The 25,532-nt window shown below is 37.7% G+C and overlaps 1 protein-coding gene across 1 annotated transcript in view; it reads right to left on the reverse strand.

Moving 5' to 3' along the window:
• SH2D4B (SH2 domain containing 4B) overlaps positions 1 to 25,532 on the reverse strand; it is a 64,874-nt gene that overhangs the window by 11,805 nt on the left and 27,537 nt on the right. The window contains exons 4-6 of the mRNA XM_015866115.3: positions 24,999 to 25,143; positions 18,598 to 18,808; positions 16,121 to 16,248 (exon numbers count right to left, since the gene is read on the reverse strand). Of these exons, the coding sequence (XP_015721601.2) occupies positions 16,121 to 16,248; positions 18,598 to 18,808; positions 24,999 to 25,143 (484 nt within the window). The remainder of the gene's footprint in view (positions 1 to 16,120; positions 16,249 to 18,597; positions 18,809 to 24,998; positions 25,144 to 25,532) is intronic.

The raw sequence follows: 25,532 nt of genomic DNA on the forward strand, positions 1-25,532 counted from the left end.
CACAGTCACCACCATTATCCATGCATTTTGAGCAGCAATGAACAACAGCCTGCATGCCACGCTTTTAAAAAGATGTGCCAGTAGAGCTGACCCACTGTTGTTGTCACCACTTCTGAAGCACACCACCCACCGCCTTACTGCTCTTACAGTTTGGTCCACACATAAATGTGAGCAAGTATCAGTGGGTGATATATTTTCTACACAGAGGAATTCAGCATCACACCTTTGCTTCAGATACACTGCCACACCAGACACCATTTTGTCAGAGTGCCCCTTTGCTGCCATCTGTAACCTGACATCCAAACGTAACAGAATATTGGCAAGAAGGGTTCAACCTCCACTGCCAGACCACTCCAACATCCACCTCTGATGTTGTGGCCCAAGATAACAAAACTTGAAGCAGTATTTTCAGAGTAGACATTGTATGTACCTAAATCATATCTCCGGCATTTACAGCAGAATTAGTTTGCACAATTTAGTATTATGGACAAGCATTTTCAGCAGTAGGATCTTGCTGTGTACAAGCTTATTAAAAAGGTTTAATTTTCTCTCTCTCCTTCCTTTTAAAGTAACTCTTTTTTCTAAATATGTTACAAAAAGAAAAAAACAAAAACAAATAGTGAAAGAAGAAATCAATAGTATTGTTTGAGAAAAGCTATGGCTGAGACATAACGATAGCTCTATCTCTGCTGTTTCAGAACAGAGGCAATAAAGACTGAAAAGCAAAGCAAGGGAGTAAATCAAAGACTGCTGGTAATAGAAAGTAAGCTGTTGAAGCCATTCACCATCTGCTGTTAATGCAGAATAAATTCATATAGGATTAGACCTTCTAAAGAGTTCTACTCCCATTCAGGCATCAAAATAAACGTCCAGGTATTAAAATAATAATAAATAAAATAAAATGCCACATGCCATCATGTTAACAGTTGAGGTGTCAGTTTTCTTTTCAAAACCTGACCACAAGAGCTACACCAAGAGCCCAAAATTCCAGGATTGCAGAGTTCCTATGAAATGCTTTTCCTACTTACAGGTGGTGATAATGCAGGTATTTATTGTTGTCCTTTATGTTGGTAATCTGATTTAAGTCCCAATAAATAATACAGTGTCCATAACAGTTCTCAAATAAGGATCTCTTGGCCTCTGTGCTGATAAGAGAGAAAGACTGGCAATACATCACTTGAAGCAAAACCTAAAATATAGGTTGAATGAAAAGAAACATTAGTTGAAAGAAATGAAAACATTCCTGTATGCAAAGAGCGACAATGGGAGGGAAAACTGGAGTGTACTTAGAAAGTAACCGGTAGAAAGTAAATTTCAAGTACACCAGGGATTTCACTGACAGGTTTCTGGTACTTCGTGGTCAGGAAAGGACCAGATATTACTGAGTTACAAAGGCAAAGTGAAAAGGCACTGGTTAGGAAGCCTCTGCAGACACTTCTCTTTATTCCAGACTCACCACCTTTTCTACTGTGCAAGCTCAACAGCAATGTATCAAGTAGAATGCCTGAAATAGAGATCAATCTATACTATGGAAAAGTAAGAGGGAGCTCACTACACATTCTTTATCATTGTTTCTCTTCTTAACCATCCAGGTAGATAGAAGATACACACAGCATTGGGAAACAACACCTCAATGAATTTCAGCTACCTCCCCTGTAAGCCTCGCTCAGCATGGACAGCATGTTCTGGGCTACAAACAGATATGTATTGAAAATGAAGGCTCAGAGGAATAACATGTTTCTGATGGCAATAGATCCCTTCAGGCAAGGATGAGGAATATTAATAACACGCTATGCTTTTGAACAAGCTCTCCTTGAAGACATATGGTGAATAGAAGTACCCTTTGCCTTTACTTACAGGAGAAATGCACCAAGAGGAAATGTCATAGGAATAAACACACAGTACTGATGTTTTGTTTTGATTTATAATACAGGTTCTTCTCTCTGTCCTGTCAGGATCAGCCCATAAAATAAGGAAAGCTCAAATCTCAGAAGCTTCCTTAAATCCCTGAAGCAAAAATTCCTTGAAGCAATTAAAAAGCTACTGAAATTCAGAAGGAAATGAGTGCCCTTCACTCCCAGGGATCTTTGAAAATCCTCTCCAAATGAGTAACACTGTTATAATGGGTATTTTCCTTCAGATCTACAGAAAATCAGACATGCTACATCCATTGTTGCCAGTGTGGCTCAGAGCTAATTCCCTATGCACTTTGCTGAAAATACACCCATTAATTGTCTCCTTTAAAGTTCATTCTACATCCAGACTATCAAATACTGTAAAAGCCTTTTATACTCACTGTCAAAATATTTACGCCGCATTCGCTAACAAGCAGTGCGGCACATAAAAGATAGGCATTTGCATTACTTGCCTGAATACACCACTGGTATAATAGAGCTATAAATTTGTCTGTTAATGTCTCCTCAAAGCACAGTGCTGGTTTCTTTCTTTCCTTACTATCAGATCAGCAAATACAATGCATTAGCCAGAAGGAAAACAGATTTCAGACTCTCTCTTCTCTTTGTACATCATTGTTGCCTATCAGAGAAGAAAAAGGAGTACAATAAAGGCATTTAATCTTGTATGTTTCTAATTTCCCCTCATATAAATTTATGCATTTGAACTGTTATCTAGAGATGGGCTGTCCTGCATTCAACTTCTCTTACTACCCCTTAGTTTTTCTCATCCAAACAGCTTCCAGAAAGTAGATAATTTTAAAAATGGAACAGTTTACCATTCTATTTTCAATGTCTTCCTCAACCATATCCTTTGAGTGTAGTTTACCTACTTAATTATCAGTAAGCGAATCCAAATTCAGGGGCAAGAATATTTTATTTTACATTGCACGCACTGACCTAAGTTGGAAGCCTCAGTAGTCTGGTTAAAGTGAAGGGATGGTGGATAGCAGGGAATGCCCTCCATAAACAAGGCAAATACTCTTCACACAGCATTTTTCTCTTGGGATCTTTTATCTTGGGATGACAGGAAAATAGAAAGCTTAATAAAAAGTTATTATTATTTTAAAGTTAAAAACAAACAAACAAACAAAAAAAAAAAACAAAACCAAAAAAGCAAACAAGGAAAAAACATTTCCAGGCCTGTATAAGCAACATAGACACTGCTGCAGTTAGTTGACATGGAGGTCAATCTGAAAGTAACTTTTTACATGACTAGATAGTGACAGGACAGGGCAACTAATGTATGGGAGATGCCAAATATATGCCAGGGTGAAATGTGCTTGAACAGTCTGCCTGGAGAGGCTGTAGGTGTCCTAGCCCTGGAGGTTTTAAAAACCATGTTGGATGGTGTCTGATCTAGTAGGTGGCAACCCTGTCTGTGGCATGGGGCTTGGAACTAGAGGATCTTAGAGGTCCCTTCCCTTCTAACCCAATTCATTGCAACAATTCTATGATTCTATAATCCAAGGACTGTCAGACCAGCCCTTACACCATGAAAATAAGCATATTCATGGAGAAGTCTTCAGATAAGAAACTAGCAATCTTTGAAAGAGTATCAACATGCTAATCCAAATAGGGAACTTTATTACAAATATTACTCCTGTAGGATAACATTCACCTCTTTATCATATAAATGGATGTGTATTCTTATTACTGTTAGGCGTGAAAAAGCCATCCACACAAACTGTCAATAAACTTTTGTGATAGATGTATGATGCGACTATTGCCAGACTGGGTTAGAAACTGTAGGATGGTATAACACAAGCAAAATATATATATATATATGTGAAGTAAAAAAGCTGACTTAAGGTTTGACTCTGACTGAGTAATCAAAGAGAGACAGCTCTGCTCCAGTACAACAGTCACCAATACAACGTTGTGTGTGAAAACTGAAACGCTTGGAAGTTTCCTAGAAAGCTGGACAATGCTCACCATACTTTCTCCAGGCAGGCAAAATACCCGCATTCATTTGATCCTGATCATGCAAGCAACAGAGGAAAAAGAAAAGGAAATTCCAGCTTGTGGGCAACATTTGCAAGCAATTCTTCTTAACCGTATCAGTTACCTCTCATTTAAATTCTCATACTTTGATTTACTGAATTTGAATTTCTGAATTCCAAAAGGATAGAGAAAATGTTCCAACATGCAAACGAAACCAATATCAAGGGAAAAGATAAGAAAGCTGGTCTGTGAATGGAGAGGATAAGAGATCAAAAGCCCTCCCAGGATCTGCTTATGTTCTCATAACTCCAGCCATTCTAAGTCCATGCTCCTCCTGACTACTTCCAAGGGCAGTACAGACATGAGAAAACATAGAAAGACCAAGATTTTATCAAGCCAATTACACAAATGAACTTCATGGTGAGATTTTTTTTGCTTAAGATCTCTGTAAAAAGACAAAGTTGAAAATCAGAATTTAAAAGTTTTTACATAGCTCCTTCCCAGATTGGTACAACCAATTTTAATGCAACACTGCCAGATCATATTCCAGAGGTAGACAATAAATAAGAGCAGTACATAGAATAGCACTGCTATTAAAAAGCCTTGACCAGGATGACATCCACACAGAGATGTTTCCAATAAGCTCATTAAGTTGGGAGGTACAGTGCTGAACATGTATAACATTCAAAGAAGTACGTGAGGCTGGGGAAATTATTCTTTGGATACAAAATTCATCTTAAAAGGAATTAAAAGAAAAAGCAACATAGAAGTGGAAACCATTTGCAAGTCAAAATTATCCATCAATGGAAATTTTGATGGTTGAAAGCATCAGAATCAGAACTTTATGCAAGTTCTCTGATGTAGCATATAAGCCACATTTAGAACCTACAGCTCAAGACACCTGCTTGCTTAGTACGTGCATATTACTGCTTTTTCAAGTGGAAGACAAGTCTGAACAATTGCAAACAAACAATACGTCTTGGAATTCAAATAGTGAAAACTGTCCTGCCATGACTTATAGCAAAGAAAATGTTTGAAAATGAAACCAGGCTTACTACTGGAAAAGCCAGATTATAGTTCAAGATCTTCGTTCAGAACAAGACTCAATACAATACTTAGAACGGACAAAAATAAATGGGTATCTCATCACCTGACAGATGTGAAATTTCATTGGTTTTATCCCAGCAAAAAATTCAGTAAATCATTCAAGTCAGGAAAAAAAAATAACTGAATAGATGATCCATATACATATATGGGAGCTGGTCAATGAGAATATTTCAGTTTTATAGTACTTAAAAATATTTTTGCATTTTATTTTTAACTTTTTAAAACTATTAATTAATTGAAGTTTCAAAGGAAAGGCTTTCTGTTCCGAAGGCTTTTGTTTAAGAACTGACATTCTTTCTAATACTTGCATTGTAATTCCAGGTCAAAAGCTTCACCATAAAATAAAAGTCACTTACAACTTCTACTTAACAGTTCTAATTTCAATGAAGATTCCATATTTCAAGTGTTCTGCAAGAAAACCCGCAAATAAGTCTAACCTGTAAAAGAGACTTGATTAATTTTGACATAAAGAAGCTTCTATCATTTAAATATGTAGACATATCGACTATAATAGATCTTACTGTGGAAATAAGTAGGTAGATGAAAGAGCAAGATAAAAGCAGAAGGGGGGAAAGGATTTATGAGTTGTTCATGACAAGTACTAAAGTTCCTAAGTAACCTGAATGAATAATGACCCTGAAGAAATTTGTTTTAGGACTTATATTCTAATTAGCCAAAGGGAGAGGATCTTAAATGGATAAACTGCTTTTGAGAATTATTCTCCTTTATAACCTTAAGTTTCATATTCCCAAGCACCAACACTGCTACTGTTGTGCTCAAAGCCACAATAACTGTAATGTTAATAACATTTCTAATATATCATATTGGCAGGCAAGAAAATACTGCACCAAAAGATGTCCAAGCGCATTTGGTAACTCTACTAGACATTTTTTCTCTTGCTGCCATATGCATGCAGTGTCACTTCTAAAAGTGCTTTGCAGTTTGGTTCAATCGCTTGTTACAGTGACACAGAATGAATCAAACCCTATCTTCTTTCCACAGTACTAAAAATTTCAGCTAAATGGAGCTTCCGCTCATTAGTTGGGTGACATACATAGCTAAACAATAATAAGAATGTTTGTCCATTTCCAAGTTTAACGTGGTATTTCAAGCCCTTTGATAGGAAAAAATGACTAACATTTGCACCATCATAAATAGGATCAGGTACCTGGAAATCTGAAGAAATGAATGTAAGTTTCTGAAAGGTTTTTCATGTACTCAGAACAGATGATACAGCATCTTGACCAATGTTAAAAAACAGATGTTTAAAACCAAAGTGAGTTTGCTTACACAAATGTAAATTTGAAATAGGTTGTGAAAGCAAGAGAGTAGAAGAACTCTTCTGGAAAGGAGCAGGGTATCCTCCTGAGCACATTGAACTGGGACAGAAACAGTGCTCGTGCTGCTTCCACACAAGTAGCTGATCACAAATTCTTACTAAGAAGAAATAGATGTTGATTGCTTCAGTGTGGCAATGGAGAAGAAAGAGGAAAAGAGTTTAAGATAAATAGTAATACAAACAAACAAAACCCTCTCTGCACCAAGCATAAATTCAGTACATGTTAAACTCCTACCTAAATTAGCTTAAGTGCTCCACAAAAGAGTAATTTTTTGATGTGTTCAGAGCAATTATGTAAACCACCAAAGATAGGCTTCATTTCATTGCTCCTTTTCAGATGTGAAAACAACTGTTAACCTGAAACATCTGGATCCCATTGTTAACAGTGTTTTATCATCTCAGTAAAGGTAACATCTTGTCCTCATTATGCTTTGCATGAAGCTGTCAGAAAATATCTCGAGAGTAATTAAGTCGCATGATACAATCTCTGTCATTTAATTTTACTGTTTTAGTTCTGTTCTTATGACTTCTCCCCATTTTGGCACGAACTGGATTTTATCAGCTTGCTTATTCTCCCTTCACAACTATAAATGAGCATTTAACCAAAAGTTCTTCTTAGAAAAACAGTGCCAGAAGAAATACCTGTACTTGCAAATCATCGAGTGTTTAATCTCAGCAAGAAACATAAGTCAAGGACAGAACATCTACTTAGAAGAATAAACTTTAAAACAGCACACTTATTTCACTGGCTCCAAAATAAGCATTACTGACTGGATTCTGGAATACTTTACACAGCACATCATTTCATAATTGTTAGTTAAAAGACAAATAAATAAATAAATAAATAAACACAGGGTATAAAAGGAAGAAGCCTGGATGAGCTTTAGATCGGGAAATGCAATAGTTCTATGGGTCCAAGCAATTTGTTTTTGTTCTGTTTTTCTATCTGTAGCTTACAAATGCTTAGCTAATATGCTTTCCACAATGGCAATTAATTTGTACCTGAAACAAACATTAAGCTTCACAGTCACTACTGTGAAACAGAATAGTATTATTTCAACTTAAGTAGGGACTGTCATATATACAAAATGTAATTGAATATAAAACAAAAAGCAAACCTATCCAAAATAGGCAAGCGTCAACATTTCTGTAAGCAAACATCCTGAATGGCGTAATATAAAAAGTGCAGATGCACAGAAGGGTTTTGTAATTTTACCAATTAACTATGGACAGTCGACATTCAGGTTGATCGTGTTCAGAGCCTTCTTACAGAACCTTCCTAGTATACTGCTGCATTAACTGGCTCTATTTTATGCAGGTATTGATCTGTCATTCAACACACTGAGAATGCATTATGAATACGATTTCATTAATTCAACAGTCTCACTGTAAGAGCATTTGTCCAATGAATAGACACTGAAATGTCTAGAAGTTAATTGAGTAACATGGTAGTAAACAAAATATCGCATTACAGCCTTGAACAAGCTGCTAATTTACTAGAGCTGCTAATATTTTCCACTGGCCTTTTATACTGATACCAATTTGTATTGATGTACCTATGTCATTTTAATTTTAATTTGCTTTTTATCTGAGTTGATGAAACTTTAGATTCCTCATTGCATCCAAGAAGAGTCATTAAACTTCCAGTTTGACCTATAAACAAGAGCTGTCTTCTTCATCCTACATCAGCCCTGGGAAAGCAGCCAGGGCTCACTTGAGTAGGGTTCAGAACAGCACTATCAACAAGGTGCAGAAAAACCCAGCTTCTCCCTTGCCACGTTAAGTTTCCTTGCACCTTACAACATATGTGAGAGTTGCAGTATGATCCCAACATCAAACAATTAACTTTGAGAAGAACCTAGAGTATTGCTACAAATTTGGCACACAGTTTTTAGTCAGACACACTAACATGAACACATTGAAGATGGTATCAGCTGTAATGACCATTATGTAGTTCAAGTTTTCTCAGCAATCACCAAAACTTTACTTCATAAGGTAAATGAAAACTTTCCAGAGCCTCTAACGAACATTTTCTTCATCGTGAATTAGACACAGAAGAAAGGCTGTTGAACACAGAGAGACATTTGGTTGTCGACAAAAATACATCCACCACTAAAAAATAATCAGTCAAGTCATCTCCTTTCTATAATGAAATGAACAGATCGAAACAAAATAGGAAAATTTAATGAATTTTTTACATGTGCACAAATAGGCATGTGCCTATCACATAATGGTTATTAGCAAACCAATACATCGACAATGGTCTTCAAAAGCACATTCCATAATGTACATAGAACATCCCATAGATGTTGAAGAAGCTGTCAAGACTTATTATGGAAATCTCAGTGACAACTGTAACATCAAACCACAATAACAGAATGGCTCACTCAACATAAGGAGAAAAAACAAAGTCACAGATAACATGGAGCCCTAGAACTGATATTTTATAACCTATCTTACAACAGAAAACTAAGCAGAAAATATACTGTGTTCTTTGCATTCAAAGCTTTTTCACTGGAGAAAGAAAATGTTTTTGCTTGATAGCCTGTTCAATACATGCAGGGTTTAAGAATGTATACATATTTATTTTTTTTTTAGTAGCAGTCAAATCTGAAGTCAATTTACATGGTGATGATTCTCCTGATAACATTACTGGACTTAAAAGGGATCTTTCTAAATGTTTTTTTAACTAAGCTATCATTAAGCTTTTATTGCTAAAATCAATACCAATTTAAATCATGCTAAACTTAGAACATGTCCCATATTTATACTAAAATAACTGTTTCAGATAGATTTCTAAAAAGCAGTTTGATTGTGGTATTTTCTGTAAGTAGTTAAGAAACTGTACTTAAGAAACTACACTTCTTTTTCTAGCTCAAAGAAAAATAAGTCAGGGAAAATAACAATAACTTATTTTTCTTGTCATACAATCAGCTAGATTTGAGAACTTTACGCTAACTTGTTAATTACAGTCCTTTCTAGTTGCTTGCAGCATCCTCATGTTTTGATTTAGTGAATCAAGCACTGAAGTACTGTTGGAAGTCAAACGAGAATAATATTAGGATAGTACAAACTTTCATGCCCAAAGAATGCCACGATAACAACCACATGCAGCCCTTGCAAAGATCCAGATCTGGACATCCTGTGGGGTCCACCCCAGCTCACAGTTAAGCCACTGAAAAAGGTCACCAAGGAGCCTCATTCCCTACAACTGGAACTAAGGTAAATGAGCTAGCAGTTCAACTCACAGTCACAACAAATGGAAATAAAAATGTTCTCTTAATTTCTAATGTCAAGTCTGAACTTGAGCCTTCTGTTTGATCTAATTTTCATCCATCATATAATTTTACTTTACATCATAAGAAAACCTGGACACAGGTTGAGAATACACAGAATCCTCTACTGCAACCAGCATGCTATGATCTCAAAGCTTCCTCGCTTTTACACCCTGAAAATGACACCATGATTAAGAGTGAAAACAGAAGCAAGCTTTATGCCCCATGCTTTATGAACTCTCTAGTACATTGCATAGAAATGTCTATGAATATTTGCATCTGACTACAAATCCAAAAAGTTTTTCATCAAGCATAGCAGAATGGATTTACATAAGCCACGTGCACTCCAGACAGACAACAATGACAGCATTAACAGCAATGTCAGAACATTCTGTGAAATTCTATATAATTTAAACTTCCAACATATACCGATGTGCCTTGGTGGCGCAGTGGTTAAAGACGCCGCCTTGCAACACTGGGGCCCGGAGTTCGAATCCCCCCTGTGGCGCAAGTGGTAGAAGTGCCGCTCTGCTACACAGAGGCTCGAATCCCGGGGGCTGGACTCGATGATCTCTAAGGTCCCTTCCAACCCGCACGAGACTATGATACTATGATGATGATGATATCACAGATTAAGACCTATCTCATGTTATACTACAGGTACTAATCCTGGATGCAGAATTAAGGTACGATATAGTCACAGATGACATGCTAATCAGTGTGTTAATCTTTCAAGCTCTTTTGGAGTTCTGCCTCAAAGATTCACAAGATGGTGATTTGACAGTCCCATTCACCAAACAACAAGAAAGGAGAAAGAAGAATTGACTGCTCTGAAATTGAAGAAAGAAGGGAGGGAGCTGTAACTCCCTGAACTTTTGCAAGATAAGAGTGATGTTTCCCACTCTCCACCTCATTCTGCCTCCATGCCAGAATCATATTAATAAGCTGCACATAAAGATTTAGTTGCCAACAGCCTCACAGAAATCTCTTTTCTTTGTTTTCATACCATCTCCTACTGTTCATCTCCCACAATGAGAGCATTTTAAGTGTCACAAGCTGCTTCTAACTGGTTGATCTACAGTTAAGACTAACCGGCAACATAATTTTGTGCAGGTGCATGCTTTCCCCCCCGCATGACTACACAACATACCTGCTGATACTCTGTTTGAGAGAGGTCGGTTTGCTTAGCAGGAAAATAGCATGGTTTCAAAAGAGCTGTCCAAGTGATAACTTGTAATCCTTTGCCTACAGGCTGGATCAATAGTGCTGTGGTTTCAGTACCTTGCGTACTAAGACAGAAGGATCAGTAAGAAAGCCATCTGCTGAGCAACAAGGAAAATTCTGTGACCTTGAGTCTAAAGATATTTGCTTTATTTCAAAGAGAAAATACTACAAGTAAACTAATAAATATTACTTAGTCTAACGTAAGCTGAAGAAGGCTAACTGGATGCCTGTAAAGTAGAATGCATGTCAGTTTAACACTGCTGGCAAAGAAACAAGGGCTGCAGGCACAGCTGACAATCAGATATGGACTAATAATTGGTAGGATATCTGTAATTTGTCCAGCACTAACAAGGTTCTACCCAGAACACACGTGCTATGCTTGAAAAGGTGATGTGCTGCTTGAGAAATATCCAGGTTCAGTATTTAAAGATACGTAGTATGAGCTGAATATCGTATGCCAGCAACAAATGACATCTAAGTGCACTTTGTGCGTGGATGAAATAACTAATAAAGACACATGTGACTGACTGTGAAAGGAGGAAACATGATCCATGGTCAAGGGAACAGATTACAATGTATGTAAAAGGAAAGCACAACTTAGATCCAGGGAGCTGGTCAGACAAGCATTTGGTTGGTCAAGACCTTCTGCATTCACTTTTGTCATAACGTGATCATCATAATTTCCTCCAGTCATGAAATACACAACCTTTGCAGGTAGAAGGGCATTCTACTTGAACATATTTGTCCTTATTTTCTTTCAAGTGCATAAGTTTAGGTCCTTACATATGTTTTTTAAATTATTTCTTTTTCCCAAATGAACTATGCTATCAGATGTTTGTTTTTTCTAATATAAATAGTTCTTTCATTTCCATACACAAACAGCAGAGTTCTCAGCTAAGGAACACCCAGCATCAATGGATGAGGGAAAAGCCAATGATGTAATCTATCTAGACTTCAGCAAGGCCTTTGACACAGTACCCCAGAACATCCTTATCTCCAAAATGGAAACATACTGATTTGATGTGTGGAATGTTCAACGGACAAAGAACTGGCTGCAGGATCAAGTCCAGAGTGGTGGTCAATAGACCGATGTCTAAGTGGAGATCAGCGATTACTGCTGTCCCGCAAGGGTCAGTGCTGGGACTGATACTCTTTAATATGTTAATCAGTGACACTGACAGTGGGGTAGAGTGCAACCTCGGCAAGATCGCTGATGACACCAAGCTGTGGGTTGACACACCAGAGGGACAGGATGCCTTTCAGAGGGACACAGACAGGCTTGAACAGTGGGTCAAGGAAAACCTCATGAGGTTCAACAAACCAAAATGCAAGATAAGGCACGTGGGTTGAGGCAACCCTCACTACCAATACAAGCTGAGGACTTAAAGGATTGAACACAGCCCAGTCCAAGAAGACCTGGGGATACTGGTGGATGGGAAGCTGAACATGAAAGATCAGTGTGACCTTGCAGCCCAGAAAGCCAACTGTACCCTGGGCTGCGTCATAACATGTGACCAGCAGGTCAAGGGAAGGGATCCTGCTCCTGTTCTGTTCAGGTGAGAGCTCACCTGGAGTACAGTATCCAGATGTAGAGTCCTCAGTACAAAAGACACATGGACCTGTTGGAGTGTGACTAGAGGAGGGCCACAAACATGGTGGAACACCTCTCTACCTCTCCTTCAAGGACAGGCTGACAGAGCTGGAGCTTTTCAGCCTAAAGAAGAGAAGGCTGTGAGGTGACCCAAGAGTGGCCTTTAAGTATCTAAAGGGGAGCTATAGGAAAGAAGCAGACAGACTCTTAAGCAGGGTCTATGATGGTAGAACAAGGCAACATTGATACAAGCTCAAAGAAGGTAGACTTAGGTTGGATACAAGGAAAAAGTCTGTTACAGCGAGGGTGGGGAGACACTGGAACAGGTTGCCCAGATGTGGTTGATGCCCCATCCCTAAAGACTTTCAAGTTGAAGCTGGATCAAGCCCTGAATGACGTGACCAAGCTGTGCACGTTCCTGTTAACTGCAGAGGAGTTGCAGCTAAAGGCCTTTAAAGATCCCTTCTAACAATAAGTTCTGTGTGATTGTACAGTCTCTCCGTTTTGCTTTACGTAATGTGATGTTACGTGCAGTCTGAATGAAATAGCTAGAGTAATGGAGAAAAAGTAACCACCCACAGTCCAGTTCAATAAGGCAGCACAGCACAGAGCACTAATGTAAAATTTCAAGCAAATACACTGAGCCATCACTGTGGCCAAATAAATGAAATCATAAACGCTCATGCTCAAATGGAAGCACACAGAGAAGAAAATCTTTAAGTGTTTTAAACAGAGAGGGCAACAAGTCTCCAGAATTTAAATCAATTTCATTTTTAATGCAAAATATTTTTTCCATTAAGCAATTAATAAACTCACCCAGAAGTAAGCTCTATGAAAAAGCCAGAGCAGATTCAAAGAACTTTCTGGCACAAGCTAAAACTTGAAAGGACATACTTTTAAAAAAGAAAGAATTAAACCAAAAAACCCACTGTATTTTTCTACTCTTTGAGCAGGTGTGGCACCTGATCAGTTTGCATTAATGAAACTGCTAACACTTTAAATTTGTTTCCACTCCTCTGGTCACCTGTGATTTATAGTCACACATTTTTAATGTCTACAATATCTCCTTAGTGAAACCTGCCTTCCTCTGTTTCATCTACATCTTTAGAACATAGCTTCCAGTTAACAAGCAGTCAAGAAGGACAACGTATTGTAAAGGAATAAGAAAACTAATTTCACATTAGCAATTAGCCTATTCACATTAATTATTAATTTACCTCATTCTACAATTTCTCAGCTACTCTTTTGTGCTTCCTTTCTCCTTGCCACATGCTACAGCTCACATTACCTCACTTTGATACTTTGCTCCCTTCCAAGTGGAGCCATGAGTCTAAAACATTTATTTTGTTTGCTAATAACCTGCCTATGTAGACACTTTGGAACTGTAATGGCACTAGGAATACAGTTCCAAAGCCTTCAAAAGAATTGACACTAAAACAATCATTATGAGCTAAGTAGAGTGACTTGGTCCATGAAGGATCATCTTACTTCTCAGTAAAAAGCAAAACATCTATTATTTCTTAGGGAAAAAGCTGAGAACTGAAATAGGGCTGATTAAGTATTTGGATTTTTGTCACAGTTTATGAATCTGACTTCTAACATCCACAATCCAATATAGGAACCCACTGTAGGTTCTTAAACACAACTCCAAATACTGTTTTGTCTTGGAAACACACTAACAGAAATGCAGTTAGTGAACCATTCTGGAAATATCAAAAGCAGTGCTCCGTCTCCCAAAAAGTGAATAGGTGATCATGACTCTAATAACCACAGTTAAATCCACCCATACAGATAATACATAGAGCCCTGCAAGGACAAACTTCATCTTGCATAGCGTTCCAAAACATAAAACCTGTACATGTGGGTTATAAACATTACCACTTTATAATTATTTAAAATAAATTACAATTAAGGTATGAGGCTATGGTGCAAAACCGGAGTGACCCAGTCGTCAGTCCTTCTAATGTTAGACATTTTCCAGCCTGACTTGCCTCATTCAATGCGTAGTGAACTCTTTATTATCCAACTGAGGGCTCTTTTTCATCCTACGTAACAACTGGCCTATGAACATCATTCATCTCTGTGTGAACTCAGCAGTGATGAAAAGCACAAGACTAGCAGCCTTGGAGACTAATGTGCTCTATTTAAGCACAGAATAGGGTCAATATGGATGACAGAAATGTATACCTTTCTTATTCATACCTAACAGTATGCCCAAACACAATTTGGTGACACAACTTTTCCAGACCTGTACTTTGTAAGACTTCTATAAAAGGTGACACCAGGTCCTAAAAACATTTCTGGAAATATCTACATAGAATAGGAATGATGACTAAAGGCAACCTGTGCATTCCTTCAACTGGATGGCAATAACCATCAGCTTGCACTGACCTGGTATCTTCCCCCAGCACTAAGAAGCCACCAAATTCGAAGATATTCTTGGGGCTGTGGCCACTGCCCTCAGAGCCCGTTCCAGGGCCTGACCACCCTCTCAGAAAATAACTTTCTCCTAATACCCAACCTGATCCTCTCCTAATGCAGCTTAATACCATTCTCTGCAGTCCTACCGCTGGTCAACAGAGAAATCAGCATCTCATCATATTAATATAACACAGGATGAAGATAAAACAAAAAGCATCTTTGCTGTTTTAAGATTTGTCTTTTTAAAATTTAGCCTAACACAAACTACCCAAGGCTTCATCTCTATATGAGTAAAAAATACCAGACATTTACAGTACAATTTGAAGACAGCAAATAGGCTACTGCTTAATCTTGAATAAAAAGCTGAAGGACTTGCCAGTCAAAGCCGATAAGCAAGGGTCTATTGACCTCAACAAAACCATGTAATTCTGTGCCCAACTAAAGTACTTTTTCAATAATGCTCTAATAGGTATCTTAATGCACTGAATTCAAAAAGATCTTAACGTGAGCAGAACAATATCCATTTCATTTTATGGTTCAAAATTGGTATATAAGAAAATACAGAAGTTCTTCAGTTATGTTTTTAGAGACTCTTGAGGTCATAAGAACCTGTAATCATAACATCAACAATATTAAATACTAGGCAGTAGTTTCTTCTATAGAAACATCTACCCATCCAAATGATTATTACATTATTGCTTCTTCGGATCAAGTAGTTTACCATAATTCTGGCTTTGCAGAATGGCTTTCATTTGTATTGCCAATTCCTTACGCAAAACACTTTCTCCTGTATTATCCAAGATGTTGCAATATTCTTTGTTTGCAAAACAAAGAGGAAAAAAAGATACCTTTGTATACCAAGTGCAACAGGTGTTATACACAAATCTTGCTTGCAAATCAGGTGAAGAAAAGACTTAACATGAAACACTAACATGCCACTACACTACTTGCCATGTCATTTTAGAGTCCCCCTCACCCTACCTTGGCCTGTTCTTCCTGCTTGGCTTGCCACATAACATTAAACTTTTTAAATCAAAATACTCCTGAAAAACATTATCAATGTGAGTCACAAGTACATCTACTTAATCCAAAAATGAAAATAGGTAAAGCACATACTAAGAAAAGGAATGACGAAAAAACACTTAACACCACCAGGCTTCACAATGTCATTAAGCATTCCTTTCTGAAAGGAAAGGCTGGAAAGATCTGCTTCCTGAATGTACGCTAACAGCTCTATTAGATGGAAAAGTAAAGATCAGGGTATTACCGTGAAACCACTGAGCAATCCTGTTGGTGTTCCTCTCAAACCCAGCACGTCGAGGGACTTGCTCTTCTTTGAACCAGCGAATGATAACTTCTCTTGAAAAGGGTCTAGAAGGACGTTCCCAGATTTTACTGCATTAAAAAGCAAGAAATAGAGGGGATCAGCAGTGTAAGAAAGTAAGGGTTTGCACAATTTGAAATCTCCTCCGTACGTATTCTAAAACACACACTGAAAAATACAGCATGTTCAGTGTAATTGCTGTTCAAAGTAGGGACTGAGGGTACCTCTACAGTATCAAAATGAAGCGTGATTGCATTCCAGTCAAGCACACAGCCTCATTTTACCCTGGTAACGTAAATAGAATGCAGGTTTTATTATGGATTTCTGTTTGAAATCTCATAGAATTCCATGTGCTCAAATTGCTAATGTAAGTTATAAAATATTCAAGCTGGTTCAGGTTTGACTACTTGGAGTACAATGTCACTTTCACTTGGCAAGACAGACAGACTCTCAGTAGGAACCAGTACAGTAACTGGCTACATATTTCTCACCTTCTTACCACACCTGCCATGGAGCTGCTATTTCACGTTGGTTATCTCCAAACTAGAAGAACTAATTAAAAAATCAGAATGTCAGCTCAAACATTAAACAGACCTGTGAGATAATCAAGAACCCTCAAAAAACCCCAAGAACATTAAGGTTCAGTAATTTATGTCAGTAAACTTCTCTTTAGAAAGGAATAAGAGGAAAATGATAGATCAAGCCTGCTTGATGATATGAAACTTAATAGAACTGAATAAGCAGCTGGAAGAAAGTAAAGCTACAGGAGCTGAGCTTCACATTGGAAAACTAGAGATATGACACTGAATCTGCATTCTAGAGATTAGAGACTGAAGGTCTGCCTCAGACCAGCTGTAATTAACAATGTACTGTACATCTCCCCTTCAATTTCTACCTCACAAGAGAAGGAAAATTTTAGATACCCACATTCTTCCTTCACCGTACTTGTATGAAGCGTAGGAAGTTGATCTACATACATTTACTTATATGCTGTATCAGTACATGTTCAAAGCATAGCTTTTAATAGATAAGCAGTACTGAACATAAACCGGATAATGATCAGAACATTACTCAGTGTTTTTTTCCAGCCCCGTTTTCAAAAGTCCATGTCTGGTACTACCAAATGGATAGAATGGTGTCAGGGTTTTGACAAATGGCCTGGGTTGAAAAGGACCTCAGGGGTCATCTAGTTTCAACCTCCCCTGCATAGGCAGGGTCGCCAACCACCAGACCAGACTGCCCAGAGCCGCATCCAGCCTGGCCTTGAATGCATCAAAAGGACAGGTCATCCACAAACTCCTTGCGCAAATGCTACTCACTTCAGCAGTTCAGAACTTCTTGTTACAAGTTATGGATCATCTCTTTCAAAATATACCATTTTCACTGGTGTTTATAGTACTCCATTTCAAAGACGACTTATGTAAGTAGTTCAGAAAAATAATAACAGCTCTGACAAGCTGATCTGATGGTAATTTTAAATATTCTGCTATCTCTTACTCCGTGGTATTCTAATTCCTTCTCAAACTGCTTTTGCTGCTACTGTCAGAGGTTTTCTGATTCAACACAACACAGAAAATAACTTGTTTGTCAAAGCAGAACAGATTTCCACACAAAAGGGGACTCCTCCTTGGTGCAACACAAATTGGTAAAGCAAAGTTTGATCTAACATCACTTTTAGCATGTAATGCTGCCATTCTGACAGAATTCACATTGTTATTATCACCATGGAAAGCCAGATTTATGACAGAATATGTACTCAGTAAAACAGTGACTGATCAACTTCCTAGCACTTACACACTGAATTCTTTTCAGGACACTCCCTGAATGATTGGATGAAAAATTAATAAACAGAAAATAACAAAAACATTTGATTTTGCCTAGAGAAAACTCTTTAAAACTCTCTACAAGGAGTATGACAGCAGTCCATAAGGCGTTTCAAAGACTGCGTGGCTCTGGGCAGCCTGGTATGGTGGTTGGTAACCCTGCACATAGCAGGGGGCATGAAAATGGACGATCATTGTGGTCCTTCTCAACCCAGGTCATTCTATGTTCCATTCTACAATCCATTCAGAAGAAGATAGTTTCAGACTTGAGGGTAAGACTTGCCTAAGAATTTGCCCGTTTGACTTTCTCCATAGCAGAGCCTTGCATACTAATCTAATCACTATTTCTGATGGGCCCATTTTATCAGTATCTCACAAATTTATCAGATTTATCAGATCTCACAAATCTGCCTGAAAAAATAATTTAGTTAGCATTAAGTATTCAGTTGTTTCCACCCTAAAAACACTCCTGTTCTGGACGTAGTGGAAGAACAAGACTGAATACATTAAAAAAAAAAAAAAAAAGCACAGAGCTTATTAAGACAGGTAGGCACTGGAAAGAAAACACATTTTCAAGCCACTCTTCTACAAACTAACCTGCATGTCACAGAGTGAGACAGCAAAGGACTGGCACTGTGGCTGTTCAGTTTTGTCTCCCGATCGTTATTCAGGCCGGTCCCCTGGAACAAATTACTCAGATCAGCCACTCTGCCCTTCTGGATGGCCCGCAAGGATTGCCGCCGGTACTCATCCCGCGCTCTGCGTGCTTTGTGGCTCCTTTCCTCATCCGCAGCTTTGGAGCGGCGCACTGAGTCAATGAAGAAGGATTGGGAAGAGAAGCTTTTGAAATACATGCTGATATTTTCCCTTGCTTACATTGTTATTACTCACATGACCTCATTTTAAGAACACACACATTACAACACAATATCAATAAGGAAACAAAGCAGATAACCTCCCCAATGCTTCAAATACAGACCCAACAGTAGAGGAAGCGTGCCAAATTTGTGCTATCAATAGCTTGATCACTACAGGCAATAACTGAGCCTCTGCAGACTGTGATTACATCTGATGCTTGCACTGGATGTAATAGGAGAAATTCTGCCGCAGGACATCTTTTTCACTAGTGGTTTATCAAGTTTTATATTTCAAGAGAGAATATTAATTATTGCTTGAGCAGCTACGCACATAACCAGAACTGCAGGAGGTATTCTCAAAATGTGCCATTGTGAGCATTACCATTTAGACTGCTCTTTTTGCTAATGCTGCTTTCTAAAAGTGGATGCTGCCAGCATTACAGTGTTTAAAATCATGAACATCTCCACCTTAAAAACTCCAGCCTGAAAATTAGTTCTAGAACAGCAGAGAAAAGAATAGCCAATGTAAAGAGTTTTCGGATGCTACGGAGAATGTTATCTCCTACTTCAATCTCTGAAATCGTATACGAAGACCCAAAGTCTGGTCTGGTATATTTGATGGACATGATGATCCTTATGGGAATGCCCCATCCCAGGATACGCTATTGTTCTAATACACACCTACCAGAGGTACTGACCAAGAATACCTAAGTAAACCAACCTAATTACCAGAGCCTGGAATGATGGAACTGCAGCTGTGGCCACTGCAGATCACACATCTTTCTCTAAAGCTTCTTTATTTGAAAAAGAGAAAAACTAACAATCCCCTTATCAAAATGGTGTGACTTAAATGCACTAAGAATATGCAAATATTTGTCATCTATCTGCTCTTTCCTGGTGCCTCAAACCCCATTTTGATGATTTTCACTGACATAAATAACCTCAGGCAGTAAAATTATTCCAGTGCAAAACAAACCTTTAACATCCAGTGAAGCAAATATTAAAGCAGCAAGCTATTGCCTCCAGTAGCAATTACCAATCCTGCCATGACTATCCTGGCTCATACCCAATTCATAATGTGCACATGCTATTTCTTACTCTGCTGTGATTGTACCTGTGACATTGAATGCATGATATAATACCAAACAGCTGCATTTCATTAGGCTGTCTTCATGCCTCTGATTTACAGTCCTGATTTACAGCAAGTGCGGGCTTTCATAGATTTGTCTGCATTAGGAAAAGGTTTAATGGAATCAAGAAATAAAAGTGCTTTAGAGAAAACAAAATAAAACACTCTAGGCAAATGAAGGAATGAGAGAAGACCTCTAAGCTTAGTTATGAAATAGTAGGTAGAAATGTATATAGGACTAAAAACTAAACATGACAAAAATAAATGAGTCATCATTATTCCCTATGCACACAACTTCCACCTATTTTCACTTAAATACACACACTGTCGTTTTAGCTAAGTGCAGTAACAGCCATACAGCACAGAAAACTGAGTACTGCTTCTACTACTTATCTTACAGGTCACTCTTATTAAGGGTAGATAAGATTATCTAAATATGCTGCTTCAGTATGTCAGGTGTACTAGTTAGAAAATTCCTGTGATTTACTAGCTAATAAACCTATACCATCAGATGCCTGTGACCTGAACTACGTTTTACCAACCAGTACCAAATTTAAATGTTAGTTATTATAATGGAAAGAAAGAATGTGTTTTTCAACTGTCAGTTAGTTTTAAAATGACTACCTGATGTGCAGCTTTGCCTATCCCTACACATATAGATACATATATTTGTGTTCATGAATGCATATTCATCTATACATTTGTAGGAATAGAGAAGGCTGTAGTCAGATATCTATGTATAAAGGCATTCATATGCATGCCTGTAAAATGCCACACACATTTATATAGGCATCTCTTTCCCATGATGAAGAACTTTCATTAAAAATTTCCAGCTGAAGTGTCTGAAGGACTGCATTGCTGAATGTAGGGATGTACAAGGTCTCTTAATCAGTTATTAAAATTATTGACTTGCTCACAGAAGACACTTATAAGGAAATATACATTTGTCATGACCTGTATGCAAAGCACAACATTCAATAATCAGTATTTTCTACATGAAGACTGGATTTTAAACCATCCCATCTTCAAAAATATCCGAGTCATCACTGTAGTTATCTATCTAGCATCAAGAATTACTACAAATTTACATCACAGAATAACTTCAAGACTCAGAAAGGAGTATTTTGATTGATTTTTCAAGTTTACACACTAAATTTACCATTCAGCCATGTACCATGTGTCCACCTACACCATTCAGATAGATGTTGGTCAAGAACAAAGAACAAGAAGTACATCCTCCTTCAGCTCAGGTGAAATTAAGAATACCTTTGCCTTGATGGTACGGTACCTTGTGTAGAAATGCAGACCTGTTACTACATGTTCTTAATTTGAGTTTGCTCCATATTGAAGACTTTCTGAGAACCTATAATTTCTCTCTGCCAGTCCAAAGCATCTTTTGAGTCGAAATGCAACACCGTCTTTCATATTTTCATTTCGGACTGGGAAAACCTTATTTATATTATCCCATCCTATCTAGTCCTGGAAAAGTTGTATTCACATACCTTTTAAATGAGATTAGAATTAATTTGTGCTGTGCTCCATCAGTGAAGCACATCGCTTGTGAGATTAGGAGCTGTCAATATTTTCTATAATACATGTTACGATTTTGAAGAGCTGTGAATTACAGACGGAGATGAGCGAAAGTTCTTTTTAAAGAATTTTTACTTAAGTTTTACCCTTTTTCATTATTCTTGAAAGCTTGTTTTTGAGTAATTCCAAATGAGTACTTGATACATAAAATTCAACCTGCAGATCTTCTGAGCACAGACACGAGTCACACAGTGTTTTCTGTTTCACAATTAGGAAATAACTTCCCACAAATGTTCTGTAACATGGCTTGACTTCAGCAGTCTTTTTGTCTAGAAGTATGTAAATAATTCCATCCCTATTCAGCAAAGCACTCTGAGATCTATTGAAGTTCTATGAGCAGTATTTAAGGTTGAGCATTTGCTTATTTTACGCATAGTTCACTGGGAGCCATCTGCTTTAAAAAAAATCGGCTTTTTACCTGCTGTTCCTGCTAGTAAATTACTTCATTTGAATTTCTTTGGAAAGTGAGAACACAAACTTCTTGGAAACTCAAGAAGTTCACAGGCATACCTTGTTGTAGAACATAAAAATACTAAAAAGGTTCTACCAGATCAACCTGGTACCCCATTGCCAACAGAGACCAAAGGTGGGTGCTGCAGAAAAGATGTAAAAATATCAACAGAGCAAGTCACTCAAATTTGTTTGTATCTATTCAGGCTTATTATCTGTCTGGAGAGGAGTGCCGTTGGTCAGACAGTATTCCAGGCATTCCTTCCCTTGATGCAGTTAGCAGAACATCAGTACTGACAGAAAGCCTCTTGCACTACTCAAGTAGGAAAACCCTTATGCTACAAGTTTCTATATTATGTAATGTTAAACCCTCCTTTCTGGTCTCACACAACAGAAAGTCACACTCAGAGAGCATGGCATACAGTACTGTTTCTTGAATACCCTAGAAACATACAAAATAGACCAGCCTGTAGAAAGATTCAAAACCAATCAGAATACATACACTCTTCTTTCCAAGCCGAACCTCAGTTCTTACTTCTCAGTTTCACAAAACAAAAGCTTTGGAAAGTGGACTTTATGAATCAGTTCCACTATTTGTCTTCCCATCTGCCAACATATATACTCCACATATTAACTTGCATCTGCTCTCCATAGTACCCCAAAACATTTTATGTATGTAATTGCTACTAAATCATTTTTTCCTTAAAGTGGTGCTTTCTCAGGTTTTTCATTTGTCATTTATTATATCACAAAGCACTGAAATTACCTATTTCAATTAACAAAGTAGTTCTATGGGATTTTATTATTATTTGGCACAATCAAGCAAACTACAGAAGCAAACTGAAAAGAGAAATAGAAAACAATACTAGCAGCACTTTGCTTATTGCCTTGGCAGGAAACAGATGAGAGATAACACAACAAGGAGAGATGAATCCTCATCACATTCTGAATTTCAACTACTAAACAAATTACTCGTGTAATAAATATCATTGCTACATTTGCTGTCCACAATAGCTGCACTAGCACTGCTGCCCCTCTTCAGTACTGACCCCAGCACTGTTGAATACGAAGGGCTGACTACAAGGACACAGGACACAAAGGAGCTAGGCCTTGTTCCTAACCAGCAATATGGTCTCCATTGCAGGTGTGTAGGAGAAAACAGATGTTAATATTACATCTCCTTATACCTCTCATACATATTCATGCACTTATTTCTTGCTTAGGAAATATGACAAACGGATAGCCTTGCCCATCATGACTAAATTGCCATAAAGAGGGAGAAAAAGTTGCTCAAACTTATCTTAAAAGTGAAAAATCTGGTGAACCTGAGCACTAGCTCATTCCCTAGCAGTTTAACACATTTCCTCTTCCAAATATTTGTTGCTGTCTTTTAGCTGAAGGTTCTGATGTTTCAGGTAAGTTAAGGGAACAAACAGTGTGGACATTCCTCAGGAAGCTCACTGCGGTCTGCTGGCAGAGTTGAAACTAGCTCAGGAACTGGTTTCAAGCAAGGCACTAAACACTACATCTTCATATCTTCAACTGTCACAGCTATTTGCTAATGGAATGCAGTTCTAAGCCCTCAAATCAACTGGGATACATTGAGAGAATGAGATAAGCTTAAGAGGATAAACAAAGATATGATACACTCCAGTCATTAGCCTGCAGTTAGTTTAATGTTAAATCAATTCCTAATAACATCATAAACTCTGAGAGCACAGAAATTATAGCAGGCTGCAAACCTCAGCCATGGTGCAGCCAGCAAGAGCATGCTGACCTTTTGTTTGGCCACAGCAACACTGTTATTGGTGATCACACCTGGTATCTCAAAATTATCTGAGTCAGTCACTCTTCTGAGCACAGACATACATCCATACAGATATATAAGGTGAGGGTAACAGAGGATAGACCAGTAATTTAGAGTTCCTTCAAAACAAACAGAATACTCCAACCAAAGCTTCCATAAGAAAAAAATACCAATTATGTCAGTCAACATATGATGTAGCTGAAGTCTTTTTCAGACTGACAATGAATGCCATTAAAGAAATGGTCTAAGACTTTCATAGTTTCTTTCTTTTCCCTCTGCCTCTTCCCATAATTCCTTCCTTGCATTTCTGATCTGTTCATGTACAACCAGCATTCCTTGAGAAAACTGTAATGATTTCAAGTGAACTTCACTTCTCTCTTCAATGCAAAGTAAAATAATTGCAATAATCAGAAAATTGTAATTTTAATTAGTAATGTTTAGAGTATTTTTGTTGCCATTCTAAGTATAAAAACAGGCTAGACTTCTCTTTATAACATGGTTGCAGGTATATTTTATTTCCTTATCCACCACTGAAGCTGTACATAATACCATCCTCTAAACTATGTTGCTAGCTGATGCTAATTGACAACGTGTATTTTTCAACAAAACTAAAGACAATTTCTGACCTACTTTAGTCCAGACAAAGAAAGCCACAGTTCTCCTTTCAGAATAAATACATACACCTGGATTTAGATGATTTTGGAATCGTTACCTTTTCTTTATTGATAGTGTAATATGCAGATGTTTTGTTGATCAAAAATAAGCATAGCCTGCATCCACCTTGGAAAATGGCACCAGGGTATCTTATACAAACTTATTCCTTTTGTTAGAAAGATTCACTGTCACATCAATTTCAGGTAATAGGACTGCAGTAATTAGTATTCAGGAACTGCTGAAGTGATTACCGGCACTGTAAATTAAGCATGTCCATTCATTCTAACTGATACATTTTTGTCTTAGACATAGACTCATATTCAGAAATGTGAAATTGGTAAAGTCACAGAAGCTTTCACTTGTAAGAGAAGTTAGTGATTTCCTGAAAAATAGTACAGCAACTCACATTGCTCAATGTTATGAGAGATTGGTTGCAACACCTCTTCTCATTCTAAAAGCTAATAGAAATCTTCCAGAAATACATAAATCCTGTGAAAGCAGTTTTACTCACACTGTTCTTCCCACTCCTGGTCATCATCACTGTGTTGACTGTGCTGCTGAGCTTGCTTGAGACTCAAGTACAGCTCTTTTGCTCTGATTTCCTCCTGCTGCCTTATTTGTTCTTCACCCCTTTGTCTTTCCTCTTCTTCTCTTTTCTAAGAAAAATGAAGCAAAACAGAGATAAGTGAAGTGGAAGATTTAGCCAAAAGTTAGGTCACTGCTTCAGTTGTTTCTGACCAGAGTAGCTATAGTACCTTGAAAAAAATTCTTATTTCTTTTCACTTAAGTTTCTCACCTGACCCAAATAAGCATAAAAGAAACCACAGCAATAAGGAATTTCAAAGCAACTAAGATCTGAAACTTATAAGGAGAAAACATCTCATAACATGGCACCAGAGCTTATATCCTATAATTCAGAAATAATGCTCTTGTTCTCAGAATATACATACTCCTACTAAAAGCATCACTCTCACCCAAGCTTTACACACATCTGTAATATGTGGGATGGGATGATAATAGCAGGGTGGCAAAGTCTTCAGCTACA

This window comes from Coturnix japonica, chromosome 8 (genome assembly GCF_054131305.1).
Source record: "Coturnix japonica strain WE chromosome 8, WE-NBRP24, whole genome shotgun sequence".
NCBI lineage: Eukaryota > Metazoa > Chordata > Aves > Galliformes > Phasianidae > Coturnix > Coturnix japonica.